Source organism: Podarcis filfolensis (assembly GCF_964270895.1).
Source record: "Podarcis filfolensis genome assembly, chromosome: 2".
Classification (NCBI taxonomy): domain Eukaryota; kingdom Metazoa; phylum Chordata; class Lepidosauria; order Squamata; family Lacertidae; genus Podarcis; species Podarcis filfolensis.
The window spans coordinates 74,285,955-74,304,770 of NC_139605.1; the positions used below are offsets into that span (position 1 = coordinate 74,285,955).

The 18,816-nt window shown below is 45.6% G+C and overlaps 1 protein-coding gene across 1 annotated transcript in view; it reads left to right on the forward strand.

Moving 5' to 3' along the window:
• The window catches only part of AFAP1L1 (actin filament associated protein 1 like 1), a 75,286-nt gene that overhangs the window by 33,759 nt on the left and 22,711 nt on the right, over positions 1–18,816 (forward strand). The window contains exons 2-6 of the mRNA XM_083593943.1: positions 10,266–10,394; positions 13,139–13,222; positions 14,227–14,324; positions 16,148–16,259; positions 17,957–18,055. Of these exons, the coding sequence (XP_083450069.1) occupies positions 10,266–10,394; positions 13,139–13,222; positions 14,227–14,324; positions 16,148–16,259; positions 17,957–18,055 (522 nt within the window). The remainder of the gene's footprint in view (positions 1–10,265; positions 10,395–13,138; positions 13,223–14,226; positions 14,325–16,147; positions 16,260–17,956; positions 18,056–18,816) is intronic.

Consider the following 18,816-nt stretch of genomic DNA (forward strand, 5'->3'; position numbering starts at 1 on the left):
GGCCACTTATGATGTCATACTGAAACCTTCCCCCAATTAAATCCCAAGGGAGCAGAAAAGACTATTTATGTATGCAATCACCACTGCACAGATGTTATTGGCCCAGAGATGGAAAGAAGATAAAGTCCCTACCAGAGAAGAATGGCAGACCAAGCTGATGGATTATGCCGAAATGGCTAAAATAACCAGAAAAATCAGAAATCAGGAAGACCAAATTCATAATAAGGAATGGGGGAAATTTATAACTTATCTTAAAAACCATTGTAAACAGTTAAAATCGTTAGTAGGATTGGAATATCACTTGTAGATTAATGGTGAATTTTGGACACAGTGGAGAGGTAAAAGATTTGGGTTATCATAAAAGATGCAGGAGGAAATGATTAACAATAGGATTTAAAAAGGGGAGGATGGAAGTCCAAGAGATTCCTTGGAATCTGGTTTTTATGTTGTATGTTGGATATGTGACTGTAAAATTTTAATCTGAAAAACCAAATAAATAAATATATATTTTTAAAAAGCAACCTTCCCCCAATCTCCATATGAGTTTTTCCATTTCATCCGCCCCCCCTTTTTTAAGTAGGAGGCAAATGAATGAATGAATATACATGTAGCTATTAAAAAAAAAAAGACCAGGCAACTTGCTTAGAAGCATGAGGTATGGGACAAGGTGAATGGCTGAACCGTTGTTCAGTTTGTTGGTATGTACAGCTGTCATTTCAGTTGCCAAGTCAGGAGGAAGCTGTGCTCACATTACAGTCCAGAGAACCACTGTAAGTCCTCTTTTTATACATACAGTATATTCCATCCAACTTCCTCTGAATATAGGGCCAGAGTTGTGGCCCTATGTTGAGGGTGACTCAGCTAAATCACAGCCCGCCATTATAAATGAGAAATCAGTCTCAAGTTTCTGAACTTCCATGGGCGCTGGCTGCAATGAGAACTTCTTTGGTGTTTCTGCACACTCTGGCACTCGTCACGGTGCCCCGTTGCACCAGAAGTTTAGTCATGTGGCCCCATGACCTGGAAAGTTGTCTGTGGACAAATGCTGGCTCCCTCAGCCTGAAGCAAGATGAGCGCCACACCCCATAATCACCTTTGACTGGACTTAACCGTCCAGGGGTCCTTTAACTTTCTTTAGCCCAGAAATGGAAGACACTACTGGACTTAAATTTCTCATTGCAATACAATAATATGTGGACTCTAAACTATTGCAGAGAAAATAATTCACAATTAACACATTTTTAAAGGTAAGGAAGACCTTGATCATTTCTGCACCATCTTGTGGGATTTAATTCCTTATGTGTCAAATTCGGATATACAAAACCCTCTTTCACCCATCAAATCGTGAAATTTGGCTTTCATGATGTGCTTTTCTTTTCTTTTTCTACACTATCTGCTCTCTATTTATTTGAAAAATACGACACCTGTACTGCTCCTGTGTTTTGTAACTTTGATTATTTATTGTTCGTTCGTTTGTAATTTTTATTTTATGTTAATGAAGAATAACAAAAAAAATATGTTATCTTGGGCAGAAAAAGAATTTGGTGGGTGGAGGAGGGAGGGCAGTAGGTTTTGAGGGTTGATTTTTGAAGCAAAATTTCTTTGCTTGTACTGCCTTTTGGGGGAAATTTTGTTGTGTTAGGTCAAGTGGAACAGCTAGTAAGTGACATGACCTATGAACTGTTTAAAATGTTTGTTCGTTTTTATGAACAGGGTATTTTTGCAGCCAGTGTGCCCAACACATGTTCATTGTGAACCTGTTCTGAGAATGCTGAGCAAAAGCAACACAGAGAGAGTGGAGTGTTGTGAAGTGACATTTTGTGGCACTGTAAGGGGGCAGAAAATAAATTGGGAAGGGGGGAGAGAAGTTGACAGAGGCATAAAAGTTTATCTTATTCCATTTATATCCCTATTTTCTTCTAAGGATCTCAAGGGTAGCATACATGATTTTCTCCCTCCTTATTTTATCCTCACAACAACCATGTGAGGCAGATTAGACTGAGAGGCAGTGACTGGCCCATGATCACCCAGTGAGCTTCATGGCTGAGTGACTATTTGAGAGGGTTCCCACATGACCCAGTTGGGTGTGTTTAAGTATCTAGCATTTACAGAAGCAAATCACTCTGCTCCCAACCGCCATCCAGCTGCCGTGTGGTGGTGAACACATTCATATTGCCTAAATAAAATGTCTGTTAAGGGTGAGGCTGCAATTTATTAGCATTTTGGAGCTTCAGTAAACACGGAAAGCCCTTAAAAACATTATTTTTTGTGTTAATTGATTAATGTATATGAAGTTCTTTGAACATTCTAAAGGCAGAATAGGTGCTAAATATTGCTGCATTTAAAGCACATAATTTCTAACCCAGATCAAGGTTGAATAGTTCATGTTGGTGGTTACTTGCAAGAACTTGGTTGGGAGATGAAAAAGATTAATAAATGATGTCAGCCTTTATTGTGGGTTTATAGTATATGTGTTGAATAGACCTTCGTTCTTAAAGACCTTTCTGAAGGGACCATGCATGTGTATGTGCAGGTCACTCCAATGTACAGCTTGTGGGGTATGTTCAGTGCTGATCTCATGCACTGATGGTACTGCTTGGCAATGAGAGCTTATAGCCATGCACATTAGGTGCCCTTTTTCTGTTAACCCTGCACCCTGGCCAGCCAGATTCTGGTGTTCTCCACTCATACCCCTTTCCCTCTCCCCACCTGCTTCTCATTCCAGTATTCCTGAAACCCAGTGTTGGTGACACTAGGTGAAACCCCACACTGGAGCTGCCCAGATCCCTTTGCTTTGTATCCACCTAAGCTGAAAATCTCATATTTAGATTGGCCCCGCCGAGGGAGGAGGAAACAGAAGGCTTGTGAAGATAAAAGCGCATCAGCAGAGGTGGCAGGAAAAGGCTTATGATGCTTGCATCCTGAACATGCTGTGAACTGGGATTAGGAACCTGTTCCCAGCAACGGGAGACCTAGAATTTGTGGATACAAATTGTGAGCTGGGGGACAAGACGAAAGCTGAGGGGTACAAGGAGATATACTGTGGTACCTCTAGTTGTGAACTTAATTCGTTCTGGAGGTCCGTTCTTAACCTGAAACTGTTCTTAACTAGAGGCGTGCTTTTGCTCTTGCTGCCACTGTGCCGCTGGCATGGGATTTTCGTTCTCATCCTGGGGCAAAGTTCTCAACTCAAGGTAACTCTTCCAGGTTAGCGGAGTTTGTAACCTGAAGCGTTTGTAAGCTGAGGCTTTTGTAACTCGAGGTATCACTGTAGTCTGTTTTCCTATGAGTATCCACTGTTGAGCTATAGTGCTTTGTCCTTTAAATAACCTTCTAGCTTAGGCCCTCTTCATGCACACGTGTGCAAACACATACAGAGAGAAAGAGCTACTTCCACATGGTAGAGTCCCATGCTCAAGGGGAGCAAATGAGAATGTGGACTATGTGGACAGGGCCACTCATGTGGGAAAGGTCATTCAGATGTGCATATAAAGCCAGTGGGGGTTTAGATATAGCCTAGCATAGAGGTAGGGGGGCAGGAATACTGAGTAATAATAAATGATTCCCTTTTAGCATGTAGGGTGGAATCCAACACAGTGCTATGGTGAACGTTCCATCAGCACAGGGATTTCTCTTTGCACAATGGAACAGTTTCCTTCTGTCCTCCCCTTCCCCATGTGCCCCCAAATGTGTTCCAGGGGTTCTCCTATTCCTCTGGAGCACCTTTGGGGAGGGGGCAGGGTGAGGAGGGGGAACAGTCCCATTGTGGAAGCAGAAATTCTTGCACTGACAGAACTCCTTAGTAGAAGACCACCCCTAGCATTTAGCAGTTTGCGATCCCAAATTCCATCAAGGCTTTCTGTTTTAGACTTTGCTCAGGAATGAGATGGGAAAGGCTCTTGACTATTTGGGATTACACAAAAATATGTGCTAAAATAATGAAGAGGGAGGCAGACCGAAAGAGAGGGAGGCATGTGCATTGTCCTTGAACAAAATGAGTCTACCTGTTTCACAGGGGTTGCTGTTCCCCCAGATGTGTTCCAGGGTCTGTTTTTATTTCCCAAGATAGTCCACACTCTGGGAAAAACACGTGGGCTCCATTATGAAAAGGCCTGTGTTGTGCCCTCCTTGAGGATAATGGAAAGCTATGCAGCACAACATGAGTGAATAGTTTTGCAGGGTGTGGGTTCACTTGCCGCTCACAAGACATATATTCACAAGAGGACTGAAGTTCTTTTGTTCTCCTGATGTTTGTATGTGCACTGTGTGTCTGAACAACCCACCTTACTCGCCATCCCCATCAGTCAGCACTTTGGAATTCACCTTGCGGCCAATGCTGCTGAGAGCTTGCTCCCTGTGGCAAGAATTTGCCTTATAAAAACCTGGAGCTTTGTGGGGAAGCTACCTGAGTCAGATTGTGACTCACAGCAAAGCTTCTGTGGCTCATGCTTGTTACTGATGCAGAATCTCTGCATGCTAACTATAGCGCTGAAATGAAGGACCTCTTCCTCGGCAGATGGCTGCCAGGGTATGGAGTCAACCCCTGTTCAGCTTCCAGCTGCAAGCTGACTGGCCACGTACCCATTGCAAAAAAAAGAGGAAATAATCAAAATCCATCATCCAAAAATGATGACAAAGGAGGACTCTGATTTGCACAAAAATTGCATTTGCTAACTTATTTCTATAGATGCAAGTGTAGAAATAAATTACTATAACTTAAATAGAACTACAATACGTTTCTCCATTGAGGGGAAGGTAGTGACTTATTTGGCTGCTCAATCAGCTGGCCAGCTGCTAACTATTGATGTCCAACTTCATGTCCCCTGATCTCCCTACTTATAGTTCTTTGTCTTCAAACTGAACTTCAACAAAGGAATTCAATTAGAGGACTGCCATCTGTGCTACTTATCAAATTCTCACTTGGACGGTTTTGCACATAGGAGCAGCGGTGCATTGCTTAGACCTGAATGACTGGATATCTGGGTAAGGCCAAGGCTTTACGTGACAAGCAATCTTTCCTCATGAAAGTGCCCTCGAATATAAAAAGGGGGCTTGTGTATCCAGACAGTTTTTGGGATGTGCCAGGAAGTTCTGTGGCAACTGCTTATCCCTGACTTGTGGCCACAGTGTATCCCAGAGTGTTTGGAGATGCTCTCCATCCTATAATACATACTAACCCTGTCCCCCACCCCCCATGGTAGAACAATGGCTTCTGTTATCCCCTGGGACACTCAGTAGGCCCTTGGTTGCAATTAGGACCGCATCACATCCTCTTTATGGCAAATGCATGTTATAAATTATGAATCTTGGCTTACAGGAAGCCTTGGGGCTGTGCACTTCCAGTATCCTCGTAATGACACTGAAGAAGGGGATAAAGATAGATTATCAGGATATATCATCCAACTCCAAAGTGTTTGCTCTGTGCTTTGTGGGCCTGGAGGTTGGAACATTTTAGAGAAACCTGAGTGAGTGATCTTGCCTAATGGCTTGGTGCAGTTCTCTCTTGTTCTTCTTTTTAACTAAATCCAAGCACCTGCTAGCCATCAGGAATTAAAACCAAGCATTTGCCTCCTGTGCTGGATAGAAATAAAGGCTCGATAGAGTGGTCCAGGGATGAGGAATAAATTATTAGAAGAAAGTGTAATGCTCCCACTTCCACTCAGCCTAAATCAAGCACTTCTAAGTCCCATTAAACTCCACCCATGTTAAGCATGTTTGTGGCTCTCCCATGTTGAAATCACTCATTTTGGCTGAGTGATGCCCCAATTTTGTAACAATTCTTGCTTCATAAAATGCATGTTGCAATCCCATAAGATGGGATATGCACCCTGTCTTCTTTAGGTAAAGGTAAAGGGACCCCTGAGCATTAGGTCCAGTCGTGGCCGACTCGGGGGTTGCGGTGCTCATCTCGCTTTATTGGCCGAGGGATCCGGCGTACAGCTTCTGGGTCATGTGGCCAGCATGACTAAGCCGCTTCTGGCAAACCAGAGCAGCGCACAGAAACACCGTTTACCTTCCCGCCAGAGCGGTACCTATTTATCTACTTGCACTTTGACGTGCTTTCGAACTGCTAGGTTGGCAGGAGCAGGGACCGAGCAACGGGAGCTCACCCCGTCTCGGGGATTTGAACCGCCGACCTTCTAATCAGCAAGTCCTAGGCTCTGTAGTTTAACCCACAGTGCCACCTTTTTGTAAAAAAAAAAAAAAGAGGACATATGTCTGTCTTTTTCCTCTGGCAGTCAGCAAACAGTTGCCTGCTTGTGGATCTCTGGTGTGGAATAGTGTGTGATGCTTGAGCCTTAAGGCTGCATCAGCCCACCTGTTCTAAGAATACTGAATGTATCATTGCCTTAATGCCTTGGACAACAAGAACCAAAGAGAGCAGAATTAGGGAAATGGGGCATCTCTTAGGGCCTGTCCACACTTCTGCTTGTGCTGTGCCTAGAATGCGGTTTTCCACTTGCCCTGCTTCTTTCCAAGGGAAAACCCACTCCTTAGCGATAGATCAGAGCAAATGGCAATTGCTCTTCCTCCAACTGAGCACTAAAGACCGGTTTTCCTAGGGGGGAAGCAGCGGGACAAGAAAAGTGTGGATAAACCCTTGATGAAGATGCCTGTTTTTTAAATGAAGGTTTTATTTAAGTGAAGAAGGGTCAGCATGACCACAACCATGGATTGCAAAATTGCTTTTTAAATTAAAATGGCAAAAAAGGCTTATCAAGATTAGCATCTATTTTCTGCATTAAGAAAATAACAATGGGATGGAATGTGCAAGCTGGGAGTGTGTGAGAAGAACATGCATAAATGCAGGCCAGTGTTGTAAGATTCTCCCCTTTGAATAATATAACAAGTGTCTCTGAAACCAGTTCTGTATCCCTGAAAAATTATGCTGCCTCTCCCGGCTCTGGCATTTCTTCTCTTCTGGACTCATTTCACTGCGTACTTGTCTTCAGCGAGTTTGCTAGGAATCTATTTAGCTAATTTGTGAAGCGTTTGGTATAACAAGCATCTGGACAGTGCATGGTGCTGTTCAAATAATCTCAAAGAAACAGATGAGTATCTTGCTGCCGAGCTATTCAAATATTCAGAAGTGGAGGGCCTCATAATGCATCAAGAGTTCATTAGGCAATGAGCCAGCTGCTTAGTAGATTGCATTGCAGTAGATAATATATGTAATACAATCCGTCTGAATAGTGTTGGGGATGTGAGGAGACAAAAGCCACTGAGAAGAGCACCCTGTTGGCATGGGAGATTGTGCACAGGAGAAATTACACAGCTCACTCCTCAGTAGCTTCTTCCCTGGGGTAGTGATGCAGTGCAGTGGTAAACAGACTTAGCTATGAATCAGGAACTCCCAGGTTTGAATCTCTGCTCTGCACTCACAAGCAAGCAACTTGATCTCAGCTTACTTCCTCACCCCACCCTTCTGCAACAAGGGGAATAATAACTTACCTTTCAGGGTTCTTGTGAGGATTACAAATAGATGGTGCAAATGAAGGGTTTTGGTGCCATCCAAATGTCAATTATTACCATCATTGTTATCATCTGCTTGCATTCCATGCAGCATTTGGAGCCTTGAGGAGTCACATATAGGAACCTGCAATGGAAAGGACAACCCACAATCCTGTTATTACTCAGCATCCTGGGAATCTCTGTTTTGTTTTTATGTTTAAGTTTTTGGCCCTTTGGAATTGCAAAGTTAGGCTTGAGATGCCAAAATTTCCACTGACAAGGGCTTTAGTGGCCTGCAACCCCTTGATTCTTTATGACTGGCAGAAGCAAATAGTCTGCTTCATTGGTACATTTTATGCAAGCCATTGGTTTTCTTGACTCAGGCAGAATGCATTGTATACAATGCTCTCCTTTTCATAGCAGTTGCTGTCTGTATTGCAGATGGTGACCGTTTTCGCTTTTGGAATGTTATTCCTTGAATTCAGCAGCCTTTCCAAACAAGCTGATTCCCCATCAAAAGGCTGGCTTTTAAAAGTGGAAAGGTATTTCTTAACTATGATGGGAGAGATGCACTTTATACCACTTTCTGAGGATGAGGTGACTTCTCTTAAACAACACCCTCATGTGCAGCTGGGTGTCAAGTTAAAACAAGCTGAGCTGTTTAAGAAATTTAATTGTAGCCTCGTTTTATTCTTTGTCTGAAACTGCTTCCCTCCCCCGCCGCTGCAAAACATTTATAAAATGGTGCTGTTTAATTTTGGGTTAACTGTGTTGTGTGCTGTAGTTTGCATGTTGTTCCCACGGGATGTTCAAAAGAGCAAGTGTGCCCTGGCTGAGTGCATAGTCAGTCATCATTGAGCCAGGGAACATTATTTGGAAGAGCCTTTTAAAAGGAACGTGATAATTAAAGGATGCAAGTTGTCAGAGCAGTGAAGAGGGCAGCACAAGAAAATGTGCCACTGCATGGAGCTTGGCAGTCTTGCAGAATTATCTTTGGGAGATTGCTTTCCCCCATCCTACGTTCAGGGGCTGGTTCTTGAGATTGGAGCATGTAAATGCGACCCTCGAGGAGAGCTAGCTTGTACAAAGCATGCAAAAGCAGTGCTCTCAGGCTGTGGTGACTGCTCTGATGAGGCGTTTTACCTCAGTGTGTATGGGAGTGACCCTTCCATGAAAATAGGGAGACCTGAGGCACCTCTTCATATGCACCTACCTTGAGGTGATAGCCCCATAATTCATCAGAATAAAATTATATCCCTGCCTCACCAAATGGAAGCTTCCTGTGTTGAGGTTAAAGTGAGCGTCTACCTCTTTAAAGCACCCTCCACCAGCACAGCAAATATCTTGTTTTGTCGTTGGGAGGTGTTTTGCCCCTAGCATTCCACATCCCAAACAGAATCATTACTAGATTAATGGTACTAATGATAGTACAGTGGTACCTCGCAAGACGAATGCCTCGGAAGACGAAAAACTCGCAAGACGAAAGAGTTTTTCGTTTTTTGAGTTGCTTCGCAAGACGATTTTCCCTATGGGCTTGCTTCGCAAGACGAAAACGTCTTGCGAGTTTGTTTCTTTTTTTCTTAAAGCCGCTTGAAGAGGTGCAGTTGCGACGGACCGTGCTTCGAAAGACGAAAAACCGCGCAAGATGAAAAGACTCGCGGAACGAATTAATTTCGTCTTGCGAGGCACCACTGTAACGGTACTAGTACTTGTGGTCACCTAACATAGGCCAGAGTGTTGACATACTAATATTGGGTGGAGGGCCTCTGAAAATCAGAAGGTTGGGAATCTCTAACAGACCAGTGTTTCTAAACATTTAATTGCTGTGTATGTTCAGTTGCTTTTTTAAAAAAGTCCATCTCTGATCTTGTTTCCCCCACCCACCCACCATTGTTTATATTTGATATAAGATCCTTTTCTGGAGATAGTGCCCATATTTTGATAGGAGCAGAGTAAGGCTGCAATGGCTGCACCTCATGCTCTGTGCATCCAGCAACCCAGGTCCCTCTTCCCTGCCTGACACAGGGCAAAATCAGAATAAGGTTGCCTGAAGCAGGTGGGAGAAGAGAAAGAGAATGAGAGAACGCCCTGTGGAAATGGAGTAGGAAGTGCTTTGGTTGTAGCCTCTCTCAGTGTGCTAAAGGGTATAGGCAGGCACCTTCGCCAGGTGAGGAGGCCATGAGGAACTGACAATTCTCTTCCCAAGTATCATGGAATTTGTCACTTCTCCCTCTCCCTGCTCGCCTTGGTACACTTGATCTGGCCCATCTTTTATATTCCATATGGTGCTGATGGAAACAGCAGGAATCTAACTTGGAGTTCGCCAACCCTTTGGAGCCAGTAGGCACCTTTGGAATTTTGAGAGCGTGCTGTGGTTACTAGACACAAAATGGTAGCATATAACACAAAATGACTGCCACGTCTAAGGGAGCAGAAAAAGAAACAGGAACACAACATCATGTGGCTGTGCTCCCTGTCAGACCACCGTCAATGGAAAATTAACTTCTACACTACCATACTCACTTACAGAGAGAAGCTTTTTGCCACTGCTTCTCTGTTCACAAGAGAAGGGAGGGAGGGTTGTCCAATCCTGGCATCTAATGAATTGTGGGCATGTTTAAGGAGCCATGTTCAGTGTGGGACAGTGCTAACAAGAAGAGCAAACTGCCTCTTGTGCTCGGTGGATTTTTTGATGGATAATTACTGAGATCTTTTCCGGGTACCATAGGTGGAACTGGTGGGCACACTGGGGCCCATGGGTGCTGAGCTGGTGACCCCTACCCTAATTTGATTCTCTCCTTTTCTGCCCACAGTTTTGGATCAGCTCCTCCCTGAGCTTAATGTACTGCTCAAGCTCTTGGACCACGAATACTTGAGCTCCACCACAATGGAGAAGAAAACAGCCGTCTCAAATATCTTGCAGAAGCTGCAGCCCCCTGCAGGTCAGAAAGCCCTTGCTGCCATCTCTCACCCCTGCCCATCAGGCTGACCCCTTTTCTTCCTTTATTTGTTCTTTGTGTGATTCCTCAGGCTGAGGCAACCTTAAGGTACATTACACGTCTCCGCCTGCTGCATTGTGGCACGTCCCTGGCTCCTGACATGCCTGCACACGCTTTTGTTTGTGCAGGGCTCCTCTCTTTCAGTGTGAGGGAATGACAAGGGTGGACCACAAAAATTGTCCCGGTTGATTTGACTCCAGTAGCGACAGCCACAAGTTGTATAGCCAGCAGGGCCTGTTTCTTGCCCTTTTTTTAAAAAAAAAAATGTCCCTGCCTTCAGGATCTGAAGGGCTTATAAAGAGCCAAAAAAAATATTACTGTACTTTTCGCTCTATAGGACGCACCCGACCATAAGACGCACCTAGTTTTAGAGAGGGAGAACAAGAAAAAAAATCTCTCCCTCTCTGCGCAGTGCCCCTTCAGCGAAGCAGCAGGAGAAGCGGAGCCCCTTCCATTTCTCCTCCCGCTTCGCTGAAGGGGCACTGTGCAGAGAGGGAAAGCTGCGCAGCGCCTCTCCAGCAAAGCAAAGCCAGGAGAGCAAGAGGGATCAGTGCGCACCAACCCCTCTCGCTCTCCAGGCTTCAGCAAAAGCTGGAGCCTCCGGAACACAGCGGGAGTTCCCACTGCACTCCGGAGGCTTCACGTGGCTATCCCTGAAGCCTGGAGAGTGAGAGTGTTACGTCTGCTGTGTGTCCCATAGTCATTCTTCATAACGCTGCTATACTTTGTCCTTTTATTGCTAGAGAAAAATAGGCATTAAACAATAGCTGGCAAGAGCTGACCATTGTGTTCTTTGATATATTTGAGCCCTATGGATTCACCCAAACTTTCTCAATGTTTGTGATAGCTCACTGTGCAGGGCAGGTGAAATGGCAGGCTTCTGAAGATTGAAATGTCCGCACCTCGACTTTTTAGTGTTCCTTATCTTCTAAGGAGGGACGCAGGTGGCGCTGTGGGTAAAACCTCAGTGCCTAGGACTTGCCAATCGCATGGTCAGCGGTTCGAATCCCCATGGCGGGGTGCGCTCCCGTCGTTCAGTCCCAGCGCCTGCCAACCTAGCAGTTCGAAAGCACCTCTGGGTGCAAGTAGATAAATAGGGACCGCTTACCAGCGGGAAGGTAAATGGCGTTCCGTGTGCTGCGCTGGCTCGCCAGATGCAGCTTGTCACGCTGGCCACGTGACCCGGAAGTGTCTGCGGACAGCGCTGGCTCCCGGCCTATAGAGTGAGATGAGCGCACAACCCTAGAGTCTGTCAAGACTGGCCCGTATGGGCAGGGGTACCTTTACCTTTACCTTTATCTTCTAAGGCAGCTGTAGCACATTTACCTTTAAGGAAGCCGCTGAATAAATTCCATAACAAGAATCCCCAGGAGATGGGGTGGGGGTACCTAACAAGTGCCACATGGAGTGGGTGTATGTATGTCAGATCAGCAGGCACCTGTAGCTCTTAAGCCTGCAGGCAATGTGAATAGTGATATTTGGCCACGCTGTAGCTGGACAGGAATTGCCCTGTGTTTCCTGTGGAAATGTGTGTTTCCAGTAGCCTTCCTGCTTGCTGATTTCTGCTGAGAGATGAGATTTCCATGGGAAGAGCCAAAGGCTTATATTCTCTCCTTGGGAAGCCTCTCCATTATCCCCTCTGCAAGACCCAGAACACAATGATTTTGTGGGGTAGTCAGCTCTGAAAGAAGAGGAGGACTTCTCCATTTTGCTTTGCGCCTCTCGGACAACAGTTATTTCCTCTTTTGTTTCTGAATCTTCATGCGCGGGTGGGAAATAATCCCCACCCCTCTTCTCTCTCTCTCTCTCTCTATATATAAGCACTACCAATTTAGGTTGGCTAAAGTTCAGGATGTTAATAGCTGCTTTGAGGGGGAGCCAATCACTTTCATTGAGCTTGGAAAAGAAGTGCAAAATTCATGTGGCACGAGATAGAGCTACAGAGCGTGTAAGATGTGGTTGGTAAATTCAGTCAAAAAAACCTCTGTTTTTGTTCTGGTGAATTTGGCGTTGAACTAAGGCTGGATACATACAAAAGCACATCTTAAGAACATTTTTCTCCTCAAAGAATTCTGGGCACAGTAGTCTGTTAAGGGTTGCTGACAATTGTAGCTCTGTGAGGGGTAAACTACAGTGCCCAGAATTCTTTGAGGGAAAGAATGTGCTTTAAAGGTATAGTATGAATGCAGCCCAGAACTACTTTTGTTTTTTGTGAGTCAGACCCAGCTTAACAGGAAGGGGTTGAGAACCTGCATTTCTGCATCATTGGCATTTCGCCTCTAAGCCCAGAGCAGTGGTTTTCAAACTGTTCTGGAGTAACTTGGCGTTCCTTGGAAGCTTACTGGGCTTCCTTCATGAGAAGATCTCTACTGAGATGAGAGCTTTCCTGGAAGGTTTCAATCTTGCTGCTTCTGACTGTCTCCCTAAAAAGGTGCAGCTGTAAAAGAATGTTGATATGTGCAAAGATCTTTCCAGTTTCATGCAGATCAATGGTGAGACCCAAGAGGCACCTTGCATGAACCGAATGTGCCTTAGAACACTTCTCAGAATCCTCCATGACATGCAAAAATTCCATGCCAGACATGCTGATCTAGGAAGGATTCCTCGAAGCACGAGTTCCCACTGGTTTAGCTCATGGTCTGATGCAATCATTCCTGTTGATGCCAATATCCTTTCTGACTTTGCAGGGAAGGAAATGAGCTACATGTACGTGAATACGGCGACCTTGCATAATGGCACAAGCTTTGTGGAGTCACTCTTTGAAGGGTTTGGTATGTACAGTGAACTGCTCCAACCTACTGCTGCTTGCCCAGAGCTTCCCTGCCTTTTATGCCTGTTTGGCCCACAGCTGTCTGGATTAGCTGGTTACAAGTCCAAGCCCGGCACAACAAGTCTGTGGCCCTTGGCAGTGTCCTGTTCTTTGCATGATTCCCTAAACACAAGGTGCTTCCCTCCACCTTTCCTCCTAACAATCCTTGCAGGAGAAGGACCCATGAGTAAAAAGCTAATCCTTTGCAGTTGAAGGGGCCCTACCATCCCTCTCTGGTTATCAGCTGTTCTTGAATTCAAAGATACCTGTGATTCAATATCACCTTAGTATTCAGCAACCTGGGGGCTTGTGCAGACATATTTTGCAACATGTCTATTAAGAAGATATCTGTGAAAATTTCACAAAATATATTAATAAGTGGTTGGCATTAAATCTATCCTTACATTTAACATGCACTTAAAAAGGGGGGATAACAGCCATGGGGTGGGTGGGGTCATTAGCAACAGGCAGGGAATAGTTTTAACTCTTCATAAAATCAATCACTCATTGGAAGCTAATAATTCCAATGGAAGGAAATCCTCCATTGGCAGCTAGTTTTAGCTAAGTAGGTCGCACCCATTCTAGGACCCTCAAATTATAATTCCCCAAAATGCCTAGATAGACAGAGCATCAGGGTAGAGGGGTCAACTGCACAATTGTATAAACCTCATCCCAGAATGTGGCTGTTCTTCCTGACTTAACACTTTCTCCTTGACCTTGTCCCCTCTTTGGGTCCCTCCCCAAACCTTCTAATTTTCCCCATACCCCATAGTGGTTCAGGAGCAAGGGGATAAACAATTCCACTGCCCTGTACCATTGTGGGCGCAGATGTTAGCATCTGTAATTCCTTCGGGCAGTGGGAGGGAGGGAGGGATGTCCATAGGGGCTCTGTAATGCAACACAGAGATTGCATGTGAGGTTTGATGGCAGCATTGCTCAGTGACTGTCTTCCAACCTTCCTACCAGACTGCAACCTAGGCAATCTTCAGGACATGCAAGAGGATGATGGGGAGGTGAAAGAAGGCATTAACTTGGAACTTTCAAGGAGCCAGCCTGCTAAAACGGTAAGTCCTTGCAACCCTCAGTTTTCCACTGCTGAACCTAGGAAGCTGCCTCATACAGAGTCAGACCATTTGTCCATCTTGTTCAATATATCTGTGGCCCTAACAGGCTGAAGTTCTCCAGGGTTTTAGGTCAGGGAAACTTTTCCAGTCCTGCCTGTAGGTGCTGGAGAGTGAATTTGAAATATTTTGCATGCAAATCATATGCTCTACCGCTAACCTATTCCACTTTAGGCTCTAATGATACTGTGACTGGTTATGGCGGAGCACTTGATATCTGGAGGGGAACTACAAAGAACACCTTGCTAAGGTTCTGCAAAATACAGCTTACCATGGAGGAAAGCTGTGTTGACATTCATTTCAGTTTTCTTAATGTTGTTTCCAGTGCTGCAGTTAGGAGGAACAGATCAGTAAGGAAGGGAGACTTACATTTTTGTGCCATCTTCTCCTCCCATATGCATTCCATGGATAAAAATCCTAGCTGTGCATTTGATCTTTGCCCATCCCCTTTCAGAAATGCACCTGATCTACATTGAGACCTGGGTGCAGTCACTGGAGGACACAAGGTGAGGCTGGAGACCAACAAGAAGTTTTCTTCTTGTTGTTTTTCTGGAGAGCTGAAGGCAGTTTGAAAGAGGCATTGCTACTTGTGGTATGTTCCCTCATCCCACTCTTGCCTCCGAGGAACAGATTTGTCAGCATCTTGTATTGTTTTAAACAAACCTGTTTGGCCAGAAGCAATAGTGGGACAAAAGAAGTGTGTCTGTGCAACAACTGCACGATGAGGAGGGCAGCCTCTGTCAAACCACTTCTAACTTTTTTTTAAAAGAGAATTGTCTGTCTCCAGTCTAAGAGAAGACTTGGTGGCAATTTGCCATGTCTGGGAGAGAGGAGGTGGTGGAGAAACACAGAAGTTGCCCATCCGTTGTCCGAATGGGAGTGGTTCTCTGAAAGCAAGCCATGCATAGGGTTGTTTCCAACAAAGTGCTACTCGGAGTAAACCCATTGAAATCAATGGGTTTAGTCATGTCTGGTAATTTCAGTGCACCTATTACAATTGTGGCTAATGTTGGATACAATCCATAATTATATTCCTGTGCTCCCAGTTCAGTGCTCTTAAGTCAGGAATAGGCAGAAGGTAGCACCAGAAACACCTGGTGATGTTTTATTTTACTTATTTATTAAATTTGTATACCTCCCTTCATCTGATGATCTCAGGGTGATTCACAAAATAAAAACACAAAATATATAATTTCCAATAGATCAGCAAGGATTTCTGACTTTCAGTTATTTAACAACAAAATGACTCCCATTCCCTCAAATAGACTGCTGAAATGAAGTAAGCTCAGGGTAACTGGGAACGGGTGTTTGCGTAGAAGCATGTTGTGCTCAGCTCAGTTTTGATACTAAAAACAGATCCCCCTTCTCAGCAGCTGCTCATTCTAACTCTGCATGTCTTTGGCACCTGGCTCAAGTCGGTAGATCTTGGGATTCCAGTAAAATGCAGAGCAGATTGTGCAAGCCTGTCCCTGCTTTGAGTCACAGACAGACCCATCACAAAGAGCCACAGTGAAGGCTGTGCTTTGGGGAGGACAAGGCTGTGTTCCACCCTCGCTATTAGAGGCAGTGTGCCTCACAAATACCAGCTGTTAGGAATCACAAGAGGAGAGCGCTGCAGCACTTGGGTTCTGCTTGTGGGATTCCCATAAGCACCCGATTTGTCTGTGTGAGAACAGAATACTGGACTGCATGGGCATACCCAGTTGCCAGATTTATAACACCACAGACCTCTCCAGGTCATCCATGCTACCTCTTCCCTCTCACAGGTATCTGGGGAGCCACCTCCACCATTGCCCACCACTCCTCCTCCGGAAGATTATTATGAGGAAGCCCTGCCACTGGGCCCAGGCAAAGCCCCTGAGTACATCACATCCCACAGTAAGTCTAATTGGGAGCTGGAGAGAGAGAGAGAGAAAGCCAGCCAGCTGTCTGGGTCCTGGCATAGCTTTGTGTGCTGGCACTCCCATATCGACCTAGGAAAACAAAGGCTCCTCCCAGGTGTCTGACAAGTGACAGGCTTATAATTTATAGGCCCCAGGGAGGGAAATGGCGCTGGGGAGGGGGGCCGGGCTGTCACACTCCCTTTTCCTGCTTCCCTGCCCTCTCCACCCCCAGACTCTCAGATGTCACAAGCAGTTGTTTGCTCAGACTTGCCTGGAAATGTGTCACTAAACCCTGAGTGGCAGGAATGTGAAAGGCCTGAGCAATCTCTCTCTCCGCCTGTTAGGTTAGAGAAAAGCAGAGAAATCAACTTAGCACCTGCTCTTGTTTCCCTTGCCTCTGATAGAAGACTGAGCCTGGGGCAGATCGACTATGAAACTAATGAAGCTTCAGGATTTCTCATCCTGGAGGGCCCCCAGAAGCGACTTTAGTCCACCTTACTGAAAAGCTTTGGGTCTAGTAGACCCAATTTTTGAGCTGCATGACTCAAATGAATTAACTTTTTGCTGCATATATTTCAGCAATCCCACATATGTTGTAAAAGTGTGGGGATCTGTGGTGGAACAACCCCTTAAAGAAGATAGCAGTGGTTACCCAGACCTTGTTGCTGGTTGCAAATGAGCCCCCATAACAGTTCAAGCTTCAGGGTCCACAAAATGTAGACCCGCCACTGCACTGGGCCCTGAGTTATGCTCCCAAGGCGTGGACAGAAAATTAGGAGATTTCTTGTGTGCCTCATGGCATCAAAGCCACGAGCAATGTCAGGAATGGGTGAGGCCTGCCATGCAGGACTCTGAGAGAAAAATCGCCCCTGGCAAAGTCCAGAAGAAAACAAGAAGGCAATGTTCCGGCGGGGAGGGGAGGGAAGTTCTTTCTTTGGGAGTGTTTTGTGCCCCAGTGGGATGTAAGGAAAAACCAGACTTAAGGGACTAGAACTCATTCTCATTCGCCCTGTGTGTGGATGAGGGATACGTGTTGGAGCGCGTGTCAGGCAGCAGAGCACTTTTTCCAAGCAGAAGCCATTAAATGTATCATTCAGCACCCCGTACATGATGCCCCTTCTTCTCTGGGTGGGGTTCCGGTGTCTGGTGGTCATTTGGGAAATGGCGGAGGAGAGCCACGGAGACGGCTTCCAGTTTTTCCCCTCAGAGTCCTGTTGCCCCCTAATCCCATTGCCTGCTTTTTTTCTATCTTCATTAGTGGTAAAGGCTGTCCTGTGTAACCTTCTCAAAGTTGATCAGCTTATTTCAGCACTGCCTTCCAATAAAACCTTCCTCACAGCCTTTGTGCCACAGGGGGAACAGACACAGTGGATACCTCTGGGGCTCATCCACACTTGCATTTGTCCCATGATTTTGAGGCACAGGTCCAAGAAGTATTTCTTTTATCTCACCACTTCCCCCAGGAAAACCTGCTGTTTAACACTGAGTCGGAACAAACATCCATCAGGTTTTCTGATTCAGCAGTCAACAGCGGGTTTTCCCAGGGAAAGTGGTGGGATAAAATAAAACTCTCTTGGACCTGTGCCTAGAAATCACAGGGCAAACAGAATAAAGCACCGGACAAACAGAAGTGTGGGTGAGCTGTGTGTGTGTTCATGCAGTGGTCTAACATGTCATCTGCTTCTTCTACAGATAGCTCCAGTCCCCCCAACTCCATAGAGGATGGGTATTACGAAGATGCAGATAGCAACTACCCCCTCACCAGAATAAATGGAGAACAGAAAAACTCTTGTAAGTAGTGCTGCAAAGACATGTGTTGTGTGGCCACAGGTGGAATGGGACACTTGGCCTAAGCCCTTGGCTCTGTGAATGGGGAAGAGTGCAGGAAGTCAAAGGTGTAGGAACCTCTGACTTCAGTGTGGCTCCACATTGGACAGTGCCTCTGGCCCTGTCCATCACTGGTGTGTGGTCCCCAAAAGGTTGCCCGTGAGAGAATGTGGCCCTCTGGATGAAAAAGATCACACACACACACACACACACACACACTGACCTATGGCAAGGCTGAGCAAATTGTCCATTAATGTGGACTGCTAGAGGCAGTGTTGCAGGTTATATGCATAGGTTTGGTGCATACAACTTTCAATACGGTAAGCCCACAACTTGCGCTTGCTTTACTTACATGATCGCAACGTTACACAGATGGGGAGGGGGGAGATAAATAAATTGAGAGCTAGGAAAACCCACCATTCTCCACTCTCCATTTATTAATTCCCCCCCAATGCACCCAGCAGATTTTCCTCACTTACTGAGCTTTGGGAGAGCCCCTCACACCACCTTCCCAAAGCCAGGTAAGCAGGGTCTTTGGCTTTGGGAAGGAGGTGCAAGGGCTCTGGAATGCTGCTGGAGCTCTCTCACTGCCTTCCCAAAGCTCAGTAAGCATGGGGGCTGGGAAGGTTGCAGGAGGACCCTGGGAAGATTTAAGGGACCCCCTGCAACCTTCCCACATCCTGATGAGCAGCCCTCTCTGCCTTGCAGGGGATAATTCTGGGATG